This window comes from Chiloscyllium punctatum, chromosome X, assembly GCF_047496795.1.
Source record: "Chiloscyllium punctatum isolate Juve2018m chromosome X, sChiPun1.3, whole genome shotgun sequence".
Lineage (NCBI taxonomy): Eukaryota > Metazoa > Chordata > Chondrichthyes > Orectolobiformes > Hemiscylliidae > Chiloscyllium > Chiloscyllium punctatum.
The window spans coordinates 20,026,455-20,047,542 of NC_092791.1; the positions used below are offsets into that span (position 1 = coordinate 20,026,455).

General features: G+C 42.6%; 1 protein-coding gene across 1 annotated transcript in view; it reads left to right on the top strand.

Annotated features, from left to right (window-relative positions):
- The first annotated feature begins 5,701 nt into the window (after positions 1-5,701).
- The window catches only part of prim1 (DNA primase subunit 1), a 30,523-nt gene continuing 15,136 nt past the window's right edge, over positions 5,702-21,088 (top strand). Inside the window, exons 1-7 of the mRNA XM_072567331.1 lie at positions 5,702-5,841; positions 6,980-7,137; positions 8,492-8,598; positions 11,254-11,327; positions 12,581-12,717; positions 12,813-12,871; positions 13,839-13,948. Of these exons, the coding sequence (XP_072423432.1) occupies positions 5,727-5,841; positions 6,980-7,137; positions 8,492-8,598; positions 11,254-11,327; positions 12,581-12,717; positions 12,813-12,871; positions 13,839-13,948 (760 nt within the window). The 5' untranslated portion in view covers positions 5,702-5,726. The remainder of the gene's footprint in view (positions 5,842-6,979; positions 7,138-8,491; positions 8,599-11,253; positions 11,328-12,580; positions 12,718-12,812; positions 12,872-13,838; positions 13,949-21,088) is intronic.

Here is a 21,088-nt window from a genome sequence, read left to right on the forward strand (position 1 = left end):
CAACATTTAAAAGGCATTTGGATGGGTATATGAATAGGAAGGGTTCGGAGGGATATGGGCCGGGTGCTGGCAGGTGGGACTAGATTGGGTTGGGATATCTGGTCGGCATGGACCGAAAGGTCAGTTTCCATGCTGTACATCTCTATGACTCTATAACTCATCTGCCTTGTTTGTCAGACTCCTAGCATAAATACCATCCAATCATGCGAAACCCCTTTGTGCCTGAACTGGCCCGTAACGTCTGTGCCTTTCTGACTCACTTGCTGTCTCTGCTAATTTTAGCCATTTATCTTCCTGTACAAACCTTGTCTCTGGATCCCATCCTGACCCCGCCTCCCCACCAAGTTTGTTAAATTGTTCCCAACAGCACTACCAAACATCCCCACAAGGATGCTGGTCCCATTCTGGTTCAAGTCCCACCTCACCCCAAAAAATGCTTCCAATGTCCCAGAAATCTAGAGCCCTCCCTCCTGCACCATGTCTCCATCCACACATTGATCTGGATTAACATCCTATTTCTAGACTCACTAGCATGTGGCACCATAAGTAATTCAGAGATTACGGTCTTTTGTGTGCAGTTCCTTAATCTATTTCCTACCCCCTAAATTCTGCTTGCAGGACTTCAACCTTTTTTTGTATCTATGTCATTGGTACTAAAATGTACCATTATCTATTCCCCACCCCCCCGCCCCCGCCCCCCAGCCCCCGCCCCCCATTCATTGATATTTCTGACCCTGGCACCAAGGAGGCAATAAACCATTCTGGAACCTCTTTTGTGGCTGCAGAAATACCTGGTTCCATTACAATTGAATCCACACCATTATGGCCTTGCCATTCTTCCTCTTGTGAGCACACCCACTCATGGTGCAGTGAAGTTGGCTCCTGCTATTTTCCCCTCTACAGTCATCTCTCCCAACAGTATCCAGAGTATTGTGTCTGCTAGAAAAGGGGACAGACACAAGGGATACCTGCAGGTCCTGCCTTTCTCTACTCTGCCTGGTAGTAACCCATGCCCTTTCTGCTGTTCAGCCTTCAGCTGCAGTATGACTACCTCACTGAATGTGCTATGCATGACTTGCTCAGCATTGTAGATGGTCCAAAATGAATGCACCCACAAGTCCAGCTCCAAAATGTAGTTCGCCAGTAACTGCAGCTGGATACATTTCCTGCACATTGTCACCAGGGACACTGAAGCTTCCACGACTTGCCACATAGCACAGGAAAAGAATATCACAAGTATCTCCGCTGCCAGGAGTTCCTTTAAGATTTGGAGATGCCGGTGTTGGACTGGGATGTACAAAGTTAAAAATCACACAACACCAGGTTATAGTCCAACAGGTTTAATTGGAAGAACTAGCTTTCGGAGTGCCGCTCTTTCATCAGGTGGTTGCGATTTTTTTTTTGGTTTTCAGATTACTTACAGTGTGGAAACAGGCTCTTCAGCCCAACCAGTCCACGCCAACCCTCCGAAGAGTAACCCACCCAGACCCATTTCCCTCTGACTAATGCACCTAACACTATGGGCAGTTTACCATGGCCAATTCACCTGACCTACACATCTTTGGACTGTGGGAGGAAACCGGAACACCCGAAGGAAACCCACGCAGACACGGGAAGAATGTGCAAACTTCACACAGACAGTCATCCGAGGCTGGAATCGAATCTGGGACCCTTCCTTTAAGCCCCTTAGTCACTCACTTTCTAAAAAAAAGTCATGCTTATGTACGAATAGTATTTCTTCCCTTACGCTTACCATACTTCTTACTTATGTTATTAACAACACACCAGTCCCCTGTGTTGTCACAGTTTGATTTGCTTTCACAATTAGCAGACGCCTGAAGCTGCAGCTATTAAACTATTCCTAACAAAACAGAAATTGCTGGAAAATCTCAGAGTTAATGTTTTGGATCCAGTGACCCTTCTTCAGAACATTTATTCCTGTTCCCCTATTTCTGTTCAGTTGAAGCTAAAGAACATGGAGATAAAAATAATTCAGCTTGGGTCAAATGTATAGAAATCCAGATTGGAAGGGAACAAACTGGAAAATGTCTTTCCTAGTTCTTCAAACAATCAAAACTGGTACAAAAAAAATCCACCTTACATGAAATATGATGTAGCTTTCTTTTAACAAATGTGGTCCAGCTGCATGACATGAAAGCAAATGTCAGAGAGTCATAGAGCTGTACAGCACGGAAATAGGCTCTTCAATCCAACTCATCCATGCTGACCAGATATGCTAACCTAATCTATTTCCCTAATATATTTCCCTCCCCACCCATTTCCGCCTTCCGCAAAGACCGTTCTCTCCGTGACTACCTGGTCAGGTCCACACCCCCCTACAACCTCCCATCCTGGCACTTTCCCCTGCCACCGCAGGAACTGTAAAACCTGCGCCCACACCTCCTCCCTCACCTCCATCCAAGGCCCTAAAGGAGCCTTCCACATCCATCAAAGTTTTACTTGCACATCCACTAATATCATTTATTGTATCCGTTGCTCCCGATGCGGTCTCCTCTACATTGGGGAGACTGGGCGCCTCCTAGCAGAGCGCTTTAGGGAACATCTCCGGGACACCCGCACCAATCAACCACACCGCCCCGTGGCCCAACATTTCAACTCCCCCTCCCACTCTGCCGAGGACATGGAGGTCCTGGGCCTCCTTCACCGCCGCTCCCTACCACCAGACACCTGGAGGAAGAACGCCTCATCTTCCATCTCGGAACACTTCAACCCCAGGGCATCAATGTGGACTTCAACATAGAACATAGAACATAGAACATAGAACAATACAGCACAGAACAGGCCCTTCGGCCCACGATGTTGTGCCGAACTTCTATCCTAGATTAAGCACCCATCCATGTACCTATCCAAATGCCGCTTAAAGGTCGCCAATGAATCTGACTCTACCACTCCCTCGGGCAGCGCATTCCATGCCCCCACCACTCTCTGGGTAAAGAACCCACCCCTGACATCTCCCCTATACCTTCCACCCTTCACCTTAAATTTATGTCCCCTTGTAACACTCTGTTGTACCCGGGGAAAAAGTTTCTGACTGTCTACTCTATCTATTCCTCTGATCATCTTATAAACCTCGATCAAGTCACCCCTCATCCTTCGCCGTTCCAACGAGAAAAGGCTGAGAACTCTCAACCTATCCTCGTACGACCTACTCTCCATTCCAGGCAACATCCTGGTAAATCTTCTCTGCACCCTCTCCAAAGCTTCCACATCTTTCCTAAAGTGAGGCGACCAGAACTGCACACAGTACTCCAAATGTGGCCTAACCAAAGTCCTGTACAGCTGCAACATCACCTCACGACTCTTGAATTCAATCCCTCTGCTAATGAACGATAATACTCCATAGGCCTTCTTACAAACTCTATCCACCTGAGTGGCAACCTTCAAAGATCTATGTACATAGACCCCAAGATCCCTCTGTTCCTCCACCTGACCAAGAACCCTACCGTTAGCCCTGTATTCCGCATTCTTATTTGTTCTTCCAAAATGGACAACCTCACACTTGGCAGGGTTGAACTCCATCTGCCACTCCTCAGCCCAGCTCTGCATCATATCTAAGTCCCTCTGCAGCCGACAACAGCCCTCCTCACTGTCCACAACTCCACCTATCTTTGTATCATCTGCAAATTTACTGACCCACCCTTCGACTCCCTCATCTAAGTCATTAATAAAAATTACAAACAGCAGAGGACCCAGAACTGATCCCTGCGGAACTCCACTTGTAACTGGACTCCATGCTGAATATTTACCATCTACCACCACTCTCTGACTTCGACCGGTTAGCCAGTTTTCTATCCAATTGGCCAAATTTCCCTCTATCCCATGCCTCCTGACTTTCCGCATAAGCCTACCATGGGGAACCTTATCAAATGCCTTACTAAAATCCATGTACACTACATCCACTGCTCTACCCTCATCCACATGCTTGGTCACCTCCTCGAAGAATTCAATAAGACTTGTAAGGCAAGACCTACCCTTCACAAATCCGTGCTGGCTGTCCCTAATCAAGCAGTGTCTTTCCAGATACTCGTAAATCCTATCCCTCAGTACCCTTTCCATTACTTTGCCTACCACAGAAGTAAGACTAACTGGCCTGTAATTCCCGGGGTTATCCCTATTCCCTTTTTTGAACAGGGGCACAACATTCGCTACTCTCCAGTCCCCTGGTACCACCCCAGTTGCCAGTGAAGACGAGAAGATCATTGCCAACGGTACTGCAATTTCCTCTCTTGCTTCCCACATAATCCTAGGATATATCCCGTCAGGCCCGGGGTACTTGTCTATCCTCAAGTTGTTCAAAATGTCCAACACATCTTCCTTCCTAACAGGTATCCTAACAGTTTCCTCATTTCCCCTTCCCCCACCTCACCCTAGTTCTAAACTTCCAGCTCAGCACTGTCCCCATGACTTGTCCGGATCTGTCCTACCTGCCTATCTCCTTTTCCACCTATCCACTCCACCCTCTCCTCACTGACCTATCACCTTCATCCCCTCCCCCACTGTACTCTATGCTACTTTCTCCCCACCCCCACCCTCCTCTCGCTTATCTCTCCATGCTTCAGGCTCACTGCCTTTATTCCTGATGAAGGGCTTTTGCCCGAAACGTCGATTTCGAAGCTACTTGGATGCTGCCTGAACTGCTGTGCTCTTCCAGCACCACTAATCCAGAATCTGGTTTCCAGCATCTGCAGTCATTGTTTTTACCTCGTTGATTTTAACCTAATCTAGTCCCATTTGCAAGCAAATGGCCCATATTCCTCCAAACCCTTCTTATTCATTTTTCCATCCAGATGCCTTTTAAATGTTATAACTGTACCAGCATCCACCACTTCCTTTGGCAGTTCATTCCATACACACACCACCCTGTACTTGAAAAGGTTGCCCCTTAGGTCCCTTTTAAATTTTTCCCCTCTCTCCTTAAACCTATGCCCTCTAGTTCTGGACTCTCCCACTCCAGGAAAACGACTTTGTCTATTTATCCTATCCATGCCCCTCATAATTTTGTAAACCTCTATAAGGTTACCCCTCAGCCTCCAACGCTCCAGGGAAAACAGCCCCAGCCTGTTCAGCCTCTTCCTATAGCTCAAATCCTCTAACCCTGGCAACATCCTTGTAAATAGGCAAAAGTGAGTACTGCAGATGCTGGAAACAAGAGTCTAGATGAGTGTGGTGCTGGAAAAGCACAGCAGGTCAGGCAGCATCCGAGGAGCAGGGAAATCGATGTTTTAGACAAAAGCCTGATGAAGGGCTCTTGCCCGAAACATCAATTTTCCAACATCCTTGTAAATCTTTTCTGAACCCTTTCAAGTTTCACAACATCTTTCCGATAGGAAGGAGACCAGAATTGCACACAATATTCCAACAGTGGCCTAACCAATGTCCTGTACAGCTGCAACATGACCTCCCAACTCCTGTACTCAATACTCTGACCAATAAAGGAAACCATATCAAACGCCGCCTTCACTATCCTACGACATGATCGAACATTTCGGCATAAAAATGTACAATTTTAGTGATCTTGTAGAAAGAGGAATGAAAAACAATAACCAAAAGGCGTCAGTAATTTTTTAAAGACACCCTTTCAAAGGCGGAAAGACGCACACGAGCTTTATAAACTACAACTCCCAGCAAGCATGTGAGGCTATTTCCGGTGTGTGGCGCCTGGGTTTCTGGGTGACAGCTTTTCCGCGCCTTTTTCGACAAAAGAAATGGCGCCTGAAGGGAATCAGTATGATGCAGCTGAATTACCAGATTTGCTGCCCATTTATTATAGACGTCTTTTCCCATATTCCCAGTACTTCAGGTGGTTAAGTTATGGTGGTGGTAAGGAGGAAATTGTTTTCTAAGTTCATTTTGCTACTTTAATGTTATGTGAAAGATTTTCTTCCTTGACTTGGGTAAAACTGAATGAACTTGTTTCCCTGCGTTTTGGTATTTATGCAAACTTAAACTAAATGCATTTAATTGCTACTTTGTAATTCTCCCGTTTAAAAGTATAAATGAACTAATTAATAGATTAATTATGCCAGAAAGTTCGGCATTTTGCTATGTGCTTGAGAGTATGTCAAAATATCGCACTAATTGTTGCCTTACTTTGACGACTGTAGGTTGCTGCAAAACTCAAGAATTTTTACTTTTCTCCCACCCAAAAAGAAGCAAAATTGTTGGAAAGAAACTGAAATAACTTATTGGCAAGAATTGCATTTAAATCAATGCTTCTGTCACAAAGTTACTCAAATGCGACCCTGAGCTTGCTGTCGTTTATACAGCATTTCAGAATTGTGTAGTTCTACACGGGTTTTGTGCGCTCGATAGCATCTCTTGAAGCTTCAGAGCTCGTCTAAGGCACCATTCGCATTGTTCAAATGTAACTTTGTTTTCAACTAATCTGTTGTAGGCAGGTAGCAGGAAAAACTAACAATCCGCTCACCAGTGCCTTTATAATGAAAGGAACCTAGCTTTTCTACCTCTAGCCCCAGATAATGGTTGATTAATGCTGTTTAAAGTTGTTTCAGCCACTTAGTAACTTTATGAAAACACAGCCAAGGTAATGAGACCTGGGTAATAAATACAGTCTTATGAACATCTCTCCATGACACAGTGCACGCAACTATTGCAATTGGGATTTCACTATAATCTTGATGATGTATGTTTTGAAAATGCTCTCCAGACCTATGTAAAAACATCCATCCTTAAATAAATTATATTTTTCCTCTCCCAAATATAGATTAGGTTAGGAATACAAACACTTGGAACTCAACAAGTATGGTGTCTGCCAGCGGTGAATGAAATTCTTTAAAAATGAGGTCTGTGTCACACAGAAAGTTAGACGACAATGAAAGTATCTACATCCTGTTATGCTAAATAAGCTAATGACTCATTCTAAGAGAATGCATCCCTAGGGTGGTGTTTTACACTCAAATCTATCCATTAGATAGATACACTTTCTTTGTGTCAACAGTCTCCAAGACCTATTTCCAGAATCGAGAATTCTCCTTCACTCTGAAAGATGATATCTACGTGCGTTACCTGTCTTTCAATAATCAAAATGAACTGGAGAAAGAAATGCAGAAAATGGTTCCTTATAAGATTGACATTGGAGCTGTTTACTCAAACAAGGTAACTTTTATATTCAATACCTCAGATGGCTCCAGTTATAAATGGTGAATAAGAAGCTACCATAATCTACAAATTTAAGAAAGAAATCAATGTAGTCATATTCCAGGAATTGGTGGGGGTTTTTTTACAGTTAAAAGATGGATAATGTTGGAAATATTTAGTATGTCTGACTGCAAGTGTTGAGAAAGAAGACAAATTAATATTCCTGTTCTTTGACCTTTGGTCAGTGTTCATTTTATACTCGCTGAGCACCTGTAGTGTTGTGAACAGGGTGAAGACGTTTTAAAAGCATTTTGAATGATTTTCAGTCATAGCCAGTTCATGAGATCTTCCAAGTCACTCAGTGAGCGGCTGTGGTGATGTGCATGTTTTGCATGATCTGGAGCTATGAATAATATTGGTAGAGGCTCCAACCTTCTTGCCATGCCATGGCTGATATTATGAGCTGTTATTGGTATGTGTTGGAATTATTTGCAGGTTGATATTTAATAGCTGACCACCACCTTTTCCAGAACAGTCTGAGATGGGTAAAAATACCTGAGCTGGCTAGTGATCACATCCAGTGAAGAAACCTTTTTTGGCTGTAATGAGTGCGCTTTCCTTGGCCATCAAATTGTGAGTTGGCCTTCTAACTGAGGTAGAAACACTACTTGCTACCCCACAAGACTTCTAAATCTCGCAGCAGTATGTTCAATCCTTGACCTTTTTTTTTTCCCTCTCACTGACCGTTCGGTCCCCCATAATAGGTAGAAAAGTTACATGGGGGCAGTATCTGCAGGAAGTCTGTGTCCCCATCCTCAGTGGATAATGAGGATTTGGTGTATACACTTTCGTACTAATGCATCTCTGAAGAACATTGCAACATTGAAAGTATTTAGGACAGCACAGCCTACAGGGTTAACCAGTAATGCAGATGCATATATAATTGAAAACAGAATACATGTGCACTGTACTAAAAGTCAGTGCTTTGTGACAGATAAATTGACTGGCATATTATTGAATAATTTAGCTGATTGTAGCCTGGGTAGTGGATTATGGAATGCAGTAGCTTTCATTGCCCCTGGGTAAAGGGAGAAAGCATTGTAAAGGGAAATCCTGATTGCAGTTAAGGAACCAATATTAGATGCCTTTCTGTTGATGTTTGTTGTCTGGGGTAGCTGCACAATAAGACAGATTGGAAAAGCTTTGAAGAATCAGTTGTTAATAATGGCCAATTAACCAAGACTCCGATGGCAACTGGTGTCATATGTTGCAAAAATGTTAAAAATTCTGGATGAAGAGAGACAATAAAAATTAATGACGTAGGGTGGGAATCTTACCATCAGTTCATAACTGTAAAGTGTTTCTTTTGTAGCCAAGCCAGCACAATTCTATGAAGTCAGGAACCTTCCATGCTGAGAGTAAAGAGCTGGTTTTTGATATTGACATGACAGACTATGATGATGTTCGAACCTGTTGCAGGTATGTTGATGTTTTGAACTTTTGTTTTAGCTATGTGGTGCTCAACGTGAGTTGTTAAGGTGTTGGCAACAGTCATCAAGTGTGGCAGCATCTGTGAGAAACGAAACATAATTAATGTTTTGGGTGAATAACTTTTTTTTCAGAACTGGGAAAAGTTGCTTTTATGTTTTTCACACTTGTAATTTGGGCTGCAGAAGAGCACTGAATCTGCATTAACACTGCTAAAAGCATTTCCCTTATCCTGACAGTAAAACTGTTGACCAAGGATGTTGAGGTACTCCAGTGTATAACTAATGCAGTTAGTTTAAAGTAATTGTAAAATTACAAATGCTTCTTTTGTGCAAGATAAATATGTTCAACCAGGAGCTTTTTGAGGTTTCCTGTGAGTTGTAAAACTTCACTGACAGAAGAGACGTGTTAGATTTTCTATTATGTGGTTTCATCAGAAATTGAAGATACAAAAATGAGGATTATGCAGTTATTTAGAAGATGTATACACAGCACAAGCTCTCAATTAATTTGGAATGTTAGAAACCAGCAGAGCTTTGAGGTTCCATTTTACGAGATTTTGATTTAGATTTTGAATCGTTTATGGGTCAATGAAGAATTTCACTGCTTATAATTTTTTAAAAACTGTTACATGCTTGTTTTAAGGTGGGGAAAAAAATAGCTTATTAGTTTGTCATAGTTTGCTTTTCCTAATGTCTTAGTCATATGGCTCAGAACAGGTCTTTCGAGCCATTGAGTCTATGCCAACCCAACTCCACTAGTCCTTGAATGTTATGACGTTAAGTGATTTATCTAATAGTTTTTAAAGGTTATGCGTTCTACTTTTCCCGGGTAGGGCATTCCAGATTCCCACTACCCTCTGGGTAAAAGAAGTTTCCTTAAATCCACACTCCACTTCGAGTCCTTCACCGTAGAATTATGGCTCCTTGTTGTTGACCCATCAACTAAGGGGAACAGCTGCTTCCTATTCACCTTGTCCATGCCCCTTCTAATCTTGTGCACTTCAGTCAGGTCACCCCTCGACCTTCTCTGCTTCAAAGAAAACAACCTGAGCTATTCCAGCCTCTTAACTGCAAAAATGCACTATCCTGGTGAATCTACTCCCCCTGTGACACAACCAGAGCTACACACAGTTCTGCAGCTGTGGCCTAACCAAAGTGGTTTGTTTTTAACAACCTGCAATATAACCTCCCTGATATTTATAATCTATCCCCTAGCTGTTAAAGGCGTACATGTGTCATGTCTTGTTAACCTGTCCTGCTGCCTTCAGGGATCTGTGGACAAGCATCCCTTTTTTTACTCTGAGCTTTATAGTGTCCTGTCATTCATCGAGTACTCCCTTGTGTTGTTACTGCTTCCAAAGTACATCACCTCTCATTTTTCAGGGTTAAATTCTATCTCTCAGTGATCTACCAACTGACCAACACACCTATATCTTCCTGTCACCTGAGACCTTCTCCTTCACTAATTACCCAGTCAATCTTTGTATCATCTACAAATCTACTTACTTCCCCCAAGTAGAGCACATGAACAATAAGGGACTCAGCACTGATTGCTGTGGTACACCCCTGGAAACCGGCCTCCAGTTATGCAGACAAACTTCTACCACCACCTCTGTGTCCTACCACTAAGCCAATTTTGGATCCAACTTGCCAAGCTATTCTGGATCCCTGTGGGACTTTGTCCAAAGGCTTCACTGAAATCTTTATAAACTACATCAAATGCACTACCCTCATCTACACTCCTTGTCACCTTTTTGAAAAGTTTTTAATCAAATTTGTTACAAAAGGCCTTCCTCTGACAAAGCCATGTTGATTATCTCTGATCAAACCTTGCCCCTCTGAGTGGAGATTAATTCTCTCCTTCAGAATTTTCATCAACATTTTCCCTACCACTGATGTAAGATTCACTGATCTGTAATTCCCTGGTTTATTTCTACTGGCCTATTATTGAAAAGTGGAACCACATTAGCTGTCCTCCGGCTTGTAGCACTTCCCTGTGGCTAGAGAAGAATTAAAAGTTTGGGCCAGAGGCCTTGTAATTTTCTCACTCATCTCCCACAGCAGTCTGGGATACAACTCATCCAGACCTGGTGATTGGGCCACTTTTAAGCCCACCAAAACCTCCAATATCTCCTCACTCCCTATGCCAACCTGCTGAAAAGCCTCTTTGTTCCTCTTCCTAAATTCTATACCTCCATCCTCCTCCCGAAGGAGGACAGGTGTGAAGTACTCGTTTTTAACGCACCACCAGTGTCCTCCAGCTCCATGCACAGATTGTAGTCTTAGGTCCTAATGAGCCCTACTCATTCCCTGGTTATCCTCTTCTCCTGAATATACATGGAGAATCACACAGTATTCTCTAATCTTCCCCACCAATGTCTTTCCATGCCGCCTCTTTGCTCTCCCAATTGCTTTCTTAAGCTCCCCCAGTTCTTTATATACTCTACGAAGGCCTTAATTGGTTTACTGCCTTTGTATCTACTAAAAGCCTTTTTTCCTTTGTCCAGGGTTCTCTGGGCTAGCTATGCTTATATTTTACTTTTTTGAATATCTCATGTAGATAACAATCAAAGCATGTATTTTATAATGACAATGTTCAAGATTATTCAGAAAAAAATTTGTTGAATTATTTATATTCTTTTAGCTCTGCAGATATTTGTCACAAGTGCTGGACACTAATGGTGATGGCTATCAAGATTCTGGACAGAGTATTGGAAGGTTAAATTACTACTTCTCTCTCTTTCTTCTCCTCCTCCCCCCCCCCCCCCCCCCCCCTGTAATTCTGCTTCTTGCCTTTGCTCAATTCTTTTCTCCTAAAAGTACTGACTTGTTCTGCGCTATGGTTCCACAGTGCACTACAACCTCTCTATTCTTGGCTGAGCAGTCTTTGTTCTTGAGCACCTCTCTGTGGACCATGCATCTCATGTTCCAAAGGAGTACATGAATAATTTTTGGAAACTTGAACACTACCTATTTTGCTTTCTTTTCTGATCTCTCCCTTGCCACCAGAGCATTAAGGTTAGTTGTAACATGCTGAATACTGCTAGAGTTAAGTTGAGTCAACCTGAGGATAGTTAGAGTCTTTGGGTTGTTTGGTCCATCTGGGCCAGCACAACAGCAAGCACTTTAACTCTGTGGAAATACTTTGTTTCTGAGCTTTGGATCGATGCTGATTTTTAATTACTGGTAAAAGTTAAAACAGTACTAACTTTTTGAAACACATTCACTCTACCTCCCCAAAAGAAATGGACTTGTGGTATTATCACAAGACTGGTTATCTGGAGCCTCAGGTAATGCTGTAGAGAACTGGGTTTGAATCCCACCAAGGCAGATGGAAACATTTGCATTCAAAATCTGAAACTAAAAGTCTAATGATGACAATGAAACCATTGTCAATTGTCAGGAAAAACCCCTGAGTTCACTGGTTTCCTTTAGGGAAGGAAACCACTATTTTTACCTGGTCTGGCCTACATGTGACTCCAGACCCACAGCAATGTGATTGACTCACAACTGCCCTTTGGGCAACTAGCCATGATCAATAAATGCTGGCCTAGCCAGCAATGCCCACATCCTGTGAATTAATAATTTTAAAAAAGCCATCCCAGAGGGTGGTTGATGACCACTTGTGCAATTATCTTTATTGTTTTCCCGAAGTTAAGCAACAGGGACATGATGTTCTCCCATTCTGCCTGGGTTCTCCATGAAGTTTGCTGAGATGACTTGTCTCTTCCTATGTGGAAGTCTCAATGTAGTGCTTTCCTGAGTGCTGAGATTGTGAATGATCACCAGCAACAAGTGTACTGTTCAGAATAACTTGATGCGGGTGGCCCATTAGGTTGGACCTAATATACAATACTGCTCTTGAAGGTATTCCTTTAGTAACAGAGATGCAGTGGTGCACATATTCTGAAATTAAATTTCACAGATTCTCAACCGTCTATATAATGCAGATTCCCTTGTTTGCATCACAGAGGACTTTGGGTTTCAACACCGTCTCTGGGTGTACTCTGGCCGAAGAGGGGTCCATTGCTGGGTCTGTGATGACAGTGCACGGAAACTTTCCCAGGCAGCTCGGTCCGCTGTTGTAGAGTACCTGAGTGTGGTCAAGGTAGGTATCTTCTCAGCCGTGAGATTAGTTGCTCTTAGATAAAAGAGCATTCTGCCATCTGTTTATAATGCCAAATGTCGCTGGCTGTTTTACAGGGTGGAACCGATACAATCAAGAAAGTACATTTGAATAGTCCCATTCATCCTTCTATTCAGTGAGTACACTGGAGTTTAAAAAATGACTTTGTTACATGTCGTTATGTTAACCTTGTTTTGTGGATTAATTTTAAACCATTCTTATTTCATTCTGTCCTGGTCATGTGTTCAAGCCCCACCTGACATTTAACCACAAAGTCAGACTTGTTTATTAGAGGTATTTTCTTTGAGATGAGAACATTGAAACTGCCCTCTTGAGTGGATGCAAAAGATCTGATGGCACTAACCAAAAAAGAGCAAGGGTGTTATCCTTCGTGACCATGCCAATACTTCTCCTTCAAATTGACATGAAAAAAGCAGATCTAATCATTATCTCATTGGTGTTTGTGTGTTCTTGCCTTGTATAAATTGACTTCTGGATTTCCTTGTATTGTGGCTGTGACTACACTGAAAATACTCCACTGGCTGTGAACCATTTTGGATGTGTTGAGGTGCAAGTCTTTATGAAGACGTTTGAATGTATCCATCTGTAGTTGATCACTCGTGCAACTATGGGGTCATTATATCATTTAAAACTGCATTATCCTACTAAAAGTATGTGCTTTTACGTTTGATTAACCACTTGGTGAGATCAAAGACTAATTTATTCAAGGCTGTTGATCAAAACCTTAGCTTTGTGGCACTTATGAGACTGGATATTATGGCTGCAGCATTTGTTTTTCTTTGGTGTTTTCTTGGACTGAGGTATGTGCACACAAAAGCTTTTATTATACAGTGCACTCAAATTGCTTGCAGTGTTGCTCAGTGAGTCAAAGGCTCTGTATATTGTGTATTGAATAAGTGAAATCGCATTTGTGGGGAGCATAAAGTAGTTGATAATTAGCAGTGTGCTGAATTTGATCTTTGGCACTCTGGAAGCCCAGGTGTATGAAAGTAATTTTCTGCTTGTGATGCAGTGATCTGGAGAGTGGGCTGGGGGTGATTTATTAATGATTGCTAACTATGTTGTTTTTGCTCTATTTGTAGGGAATCGATCGCTGTGATTGATAGCTATTTTGAAGACTATGCTCTGAATAAACAAGATGTCTTTGGCAGTAAAGAAACTTGGCAGAAGGTCTTAGCTCTGGTCCCTGATGATATCCTTTTAGGAATTGGTACATTTTGATGAATCTATGGTTCACTTTCTTGTTTTGAATTAGTATAAGTAAAAGGTTTATTGCATTTATATCTCCATATTGCTATCCTTTTGGATATACTTTGGATCTAGTCCAGATAGGGACAGTAATTGTCTTTTCAGAATTTCTAGATTGTTACAGCTTAGAAGGAGGTTACTTTGCCCATTTTTTTGTCTGTGCTGGCTGTCTGCATAGGCAACTGACATAGTGCCACTTTCCCATCATTTCCCTGTAACCCAGCATATTCTTTCTTTACAGATAATCCAATTGTTCTTGGAAGCCTTGATCCACTATGAATCCTAATCACTCGTTGTATGAAGAAGTTTCTCCTCTTGCCGTTGCTTCTTTTGCCAATCATCATAAGTGTACCTCTGGTTCTCAATCCTTCCTTTTTGAGAACAATTTCTCCTGACATACTCTTCCCAGTACCCTCTTTATTTTGAATGCATCTATCTAATCTCCTCTTCACCAACTCTTCAAGATATCCGTCCCAACTTGCCTAATTTATGTAACTGATTTGTTCCTCATCCATGGGACGTTCTTCAATCTTTTCACCATAGAATCCCTAATTTGTGGGAACAGGCCATTTTGGCCCAACAAGTTCACAACGACCCTCCGAGGAGTATCCCACTCAGACCCATTCCCCTACCCTGTTACTTTAGTTTACATTTACTAGCTTACACATCCCTGAACACCATGAGCAGTTTAGCATGGCTAATCCACCTAACCTGCACATCTTTGGACTGTGGGAGGAAACTCGTGCACCTGGAAGAAACCCACACCGACCAGGGGAGAACGTGCTCACTCCGCACAGACAGTTGCCCAAGGCTGGAATTGAACATGGGTCCCTGGCGCTGTGAGGTAGCTGTGCTAATCACTGAGCCACCGTGCTGCCCTTACAGGTAATCCGATCCCTTTTCTGCATTCCCTCTAGTGCCTTTGCATCCTTCCTGAAGTGTGGTACCCAAAACTGGACAGACTTAAAGTTGAGGCCAAAGTAGTATTTTGTGCAAGTTTAACATATCCTCCTTGCTCTCTATTCCATGCTCCTATTAATGAGGCCCAGGATGTTGTGTGCTTTATTAACCACATACTTGAGCTGTCCTGCCCACTTTTGTACACCGACACACCCAGGTCCTTAGCTCCAACACGCACCCCCTTAGAATTCTACCTTTCACTTCATGTTCTTACGACTAAAGTGAATCGCTTCTTCCCACCCCCTTGAGGCTAGTAGATAACCTGGATGAAATAGACCTGCAGTTTAAGTTGTAGTGTCATAAGTGGTGATCCTGTCAGTGCTGTTGATTCAATGTTAACCAGATTTAATATGGAATTAGTCAGCCATTTAGTCTGTTCCATAATGCAATGAGATCATGGTTCACCTGTCACCCAACTCTATCTTACCAAATTTTTTATTTCCCCCATAATCTTTGATACTTTTGAAGTAAAATCTATTCTGGTTTTTTTTAATTAACAATTGGCCAATCATTTGCTGTATGTGAAAGAGTTTCAATCTTCCAGTTTTTGCGTGCAAAATTGTTTCTTGTTTTCACTACTCCGATCCATTTCCAATTTTTAGATTCTGACCCCTAGTCCTAGACTTCTAAATTAGCCAAAATAGCTTTTCTTGATATGTTTATCTGTTTTCCCCTTATGTGATTATTAACATGTATAGGATTTTAGATGACATCGAGCTACTGTTGTTTATTGGTGAATTTATTAATGAGTTCTGTCAGTTGATAAATTTGGATAGTTTTGTTCCATTTCACATTGGAATTCTGACTGCCAGGCCTGCTTGCGTTCTAAGAGGTAATGTCTCTTTAAATTCCACAGCATGTTCTGAATGTGTACAACAATAATAAAGTAAATTAACTGATATCTCACTTTGTGTAAGTAAATATGATTTGATTGCCATTACAGCGACATGGTTTCATCAGTGAGCCTCTGGTGAAGCACTTATGACTCGCTTTCTATTTGTTTAGGTTTCCTGGGGTTGGTGATGTCATTTTCTGTGGTTACATCATTTCCTGCTCCTTTTCTCAGGGGGTGGTAGATGGGGTCTAACTCTGTGTTTGTTGATGGAGTTCCAGCTGGAATGCCATGCTTCTAGGAATTCTCGTACGTGTCTCTGTTTGGCTTGTCCTAGGATGGATGTGTTGTCCCAGTCGAAATGGTGTCCTTCCTCATCCATATGTAAGGATACTAGTGAGAGTAGGTCATGTCGTTTTGTGGCCAGTTGATGTTTCATGTATCCTGGTGGCTAGTTTTCTGCCTGTTTGTCCAATGTAGTGTTTGTTACAGTCCTTGCAGGGCATTTTGTAAATGACACTAGTCTTGTTTGTTGTCTGTATAGGGTCTTTCAAGTTCATTAGCTGCTGTTTTAGTGTGCTGGTGGGTTTATGGGCTACCATGATGCCAAGGGGTCTGAGTAGTCTGGCAGTCATTTCCGAGATGTCTTTGATGTAAGGGAGAGTGGCAAGGGTTTCTGGACGTGTTTTGTCTGCTTGTTTTGGGTTTGTTGCTCAGAACTCAGTGGACTATGTTCATTGGGTACCCAGTCTTTTTGAATGCACTGTATAGGTGATTTTCCTCTGCTAGTTCCTCTGTGCTGCAGTGTGTGGTGAATCATTGAAATAATATTCTAATGCAGCTTCGTTTGTGGGTGTTGGGATGATTGCTTCTGTAGTTCAATATTTGGTCTGTATGTGTTGTTTTCCTGTAGACATTGGTTTGAAGTTCCCCATTGGCTGTTTGCTCTACTGTGACATCTAGGAATGGCAGTTTGTTGTTGTTTTCCTCCTCTTTAGTGAATTTTATGCCAGTAAGGGTATTATTGATTGATTGTCCTGAAGGTTTCCTCTAATTCCTTTTTGTTTAGTGATGACAAAGGTGTCATCCACGTAGCTGACCCAAGTTTAGGTTGGATGGTTGGCAGAACTGTCATGTTGAAAATGCCAGAGAATAACCAAAAGGTTAGTCAGGAGGGGAAAAAAAAATCAGTAAAAGGAAGAATGGATAGGTATATGAATAGGAAGGGTTTGGAGGGATATGGGTCGGGTGCTGGCAGATGGGACTAGATTGGGTTGGGATATCTGGTCGGCATGGACGGGTTGGACCGAAGGGTCTGTTTCCATGCTGTACATCTCTATGATAAGTGTTCTACGTGTATTTAATAAGGAAAAAAGTAAATAAGGTGAGAATGGGAATGGAAGATGATAAGGTAATGGTGGATGGAAAAATGTTTCTATCTTCATTTTATAGAGGATAGGAAACAAAAATTTCAGTCATAGCTACAAATCAACAGATGCAACAGATGCTCTTTAGATCAAGTAGATTGGATGGGGCGGTGTTTGTGCAGTGTGTCCAGGAAGCTTTTCTAACGCAGTATGTAGATTGTCCAACCAGAGGGGAGGCCATATTGGATTTGGTACTCGGTAACGAACCGGGACAAGTGGTGGGCTTGTTAGTGGGTGAACATTTTGGTGATGGCGACCACAATTCTGTGACTTTCACCTTGGTTATGGAGAGAGATAGGTGCGCACAACAAGGAAGTTTTTACAATTGGTGGAAGGGAAATTACGATGCTGTAAGACAGGATTTGAGGAGCATAAGTTGGGAGCATAGGCTGTCAGGGAAGGATGTGGTGGAAATGTGGAACTTTTTCAAGGAGCAGATACGACGTGTCCTTGATATGTATGTACCGATCAGGCAGGAAAGAAATGGTCGTGTGAAGGAGCCTTGGTTGACGAGGGAGGTTGAATGTCTAGTAAAGAGGAAGAAGGAGGCTTACATAAGGTTGAGGAAACAAGGTTCAGACAGAGCAGTGGAGGGATACAGGATAGCCAGAAGGGACCTGAAGAAAGGGATTAGGAGAGCTAAGAGAGGGCATGAAAAATCCCTGGCGGATAGGATCAAGGATAACCCCAAGGCATTCTATGCGTATGTGAGAAACCTGAGAATGACGAGAACGAGGGTAGGTCCGATCAAGGACAGTGGTGGGAGACTGTGTATTGAGTCGGAAGAGATAGGAGAGGTCTTGAACAAGTACTTCTCTTCAGTATTTACGAACGAGAGGGACCGTATTGTTGAAGAGGAGAGCGTGAAACGGACTGATAAGCTAGAAGAGATACCTGTTAGGAAGGAAGATGTGTTGGACATTTTGAACAACTTGAGGATAGACAAGTCCCCCGGCCTGACGGGATATATCCTAGGATTATGTGGGAAGCAAGAGAGGAAATTGCAGTACCGTTGGCAATGATCTTCTCGTCTTCACTGGCAACTGGGGTGGTACCAGGGGACTGGAGAGTAGCGAATGTTGTGCCCCTGTTCAAAAAAGGGAATAGGGATAACCCCGGGAATTACAGGCCAGTTAGTCTTACTTCTGTGGTAGGCAAAGTAATGGAAAGGGTACTGAGGGATAGGATTTACGAGTATCTGGAAAGACACTGCTTGATTAGGGACAGCCAGCACGGATTTGTGAAGGGTAGGTCTTGCCTTACAAGTCTTATTGAATTCTTCGAGGAGGTGACCAAGCATGTGGATGAGGGTAGAGCAGTGGATGTAGTGTACATGGATTTTAGTAAGGCATTTGATAAGGTTCCCCATGGTAGGCTTATGCGGAAAGTCAGGAGGCATGGGATAGAGGGAAATTTGGCCAATTGGATAGAAAACTGGCTAACCGGTCGAAGTCAGAGTGGTGGTAGATGGTAAATATTCAGCATGGAGTCCAGTTACAAGTGGAGTTCCGCAGGGATCAGTTCTGGGTCCTCTGCTGTTTGTAATTTTTATTAATGACTTAGATGAGGGAGTCGAAGGGTGGGTCAGTAAATTTGCAGATGATACAAAGATAGGTGGAGTTGTGGACAGTGAGGAGGGCTGTTGTCGGCTGCAGAGGGACTTAGATATGATGCAGAGCTGGGCTGAGGAGTGGCAGATGGAGTTCAACCCTGCCAAGTGTGAGGTTGTCCATTTTGGAAGAACAAATAAGAATGCGGAATACAGGGCTAACGGTAGGGTTCTTGGTCAGGTGGAGGAACAGAGGGATCTTGGGGTCTATGTACATAGATCTTTGAAGGTTGCCACTCAGGTGGATAGAGTTTGTAAGAAGGCCTATGGAGTATTATCGTTCATTAGCAGAGGGATTGAATTCAAGAGTCGTGAGGTGATGTTGCAGCTGTACAGGACTTTGGTTAGGCCACATTTGGAGTACTGTGTGCAGTTCTGGTCGCCTCACTTTAGGAAAGATGTGGAAGCTTTGGAGAGGGTGCAGAGAAGATTTACCAGGATGTTGCCTGGAATGGAGAGTAGGTCGTACGAGGATAGGTTGAGAGTTCTCGGCCTTTTCTCGTTGGAACGGCGAAGGATGAGGGGTGACTTGATAGAGGTTTATAAGATGATCAGAGGAATAGAGTAGACAGTCAGAAACTTTTTCCCCGGGTACAAGAGAGTGTTACAAGGGGACATAAATTTAAGGTGAAGGGTGGAAGGTATAGGGGAGATGTCAGGGGTGGGTTCTTTACCCAGGGAGTGGTGGGGGCATGGAATGCGCTGCCCGAGGGAGTGGTAGAGTCAGATTCATTGGCGACCTTTAAGCGGCATTTGGATAGGTACATGGATGGGTGCTTAATCTAGGATAGAAGTTCGGCACAACATCGTGGGCCGAAGGGCCTGTTCTGTGCTGTATTGTTCTATGTTCTATGCAAGGAAGAGAAGTTGGCAAAATTACTATCACTAGGGCAGCAGTACTAAGCCAACTGTTGAAGCTGTGGGCTGGCAAGTCTGAGTCCGGGTGATTTCATCTTTGAGTATGAAAATCAGTGGGTGAAGAGCTAGTGAATATGCTGTTAAGTTCCCTGGGTACAGGCAAAGTTCTAATAATTTGAAAAGTAGTGAGTAGAAACTCTTGATTTCAACAAGAGAGTGAGACATTGGACCAGTTAGTTGCGGTTGCGGTGATGGTGTTGGCATCAATCATGAGATTTTATAGCTAGGCACTCTGACACTCAATTAGAGTTTTTCCTATGTGGTTTTATGAAAGGAAAGTCATGTTTGTTGTGGATGAAGGGGAACCTGTAGGCATACTATACTTGGATTTTCAAAAAGGCATTCGGTAAGGTGACAATCAGATATTGAAAATCAACAGTCAAGCTGTCTGGGATAACTTATCACCATGGAAGTAAGGTTGACAGCAAGCAGTATGCATATGAGTCTCTTTCTGATTGGTAGGGTGGGAGGACTGGGGGTCCCACAGGGATCTGTGCTCTGACCTCAATGTTTTACAATGACTTACATGAGAGTAGTAAAGGCATGGTAGCTAAATTCGCAGATAACACTAAGTTGGCTAGGAAAATCCCTTCTTAGAAGACAAGGAAGTTACAGATGGATTAGGAGGCAGGGTGTTTGAATATTAATCAGACAGAGGTGGATTGATTTCTTGTTTGCAGGAGAATCCTAGGTTATCAAGCCTAGATGAAAATGTAGAATTCAAAAACCTGAGATTTGAGAGACCAAAATGGTCTACTTTTCCTATCTTCCTTAAAGAACACTTCCTTAAATAGATTTGTAACTTATTTTTGTCTTGCTGTTAGTTTTCTTTTTAATCTTTTTGTATAATTGGTATTTTGTTGAAAAAATACAGTCTCCTGAACCATGAGAGAATGGGTGTAAGAGTGAAGGGTTTTTGCTAATGTTAAACTCTCTGAAGGAATTCTCAAAAGCAAGTAAATAGTTTTTTTTACTTCATTCTCCAGTCAACTGATAAGTTAATTCTTGGCTGTACATTTCCATCTCCTGGAGCTTTTGTTTTGTCTGTACACGTTCAGTGATTTTTTTTACTGGTCTCGTAACCTTAAAACCTGGAACATGAGTTAAAATCCCATCATGGCAGAAAAACCTGGGAATAAAAATTTGCTATGTCTTAGTGTGCGTGAAGATGTTGGGAGAAAAATGGAACTGATTCACTCAGTCCTTCAGGAAAGGAAACCTGCCATCCTTTCCTTGCCAGACTTATTTTTGACTTCAGTCCCACACCAATATAGCTGGCTCATAATAGTGTGATACAGCTGAGTAGTAGTATAGGCAATAAGTACTTGCTTCATTGGC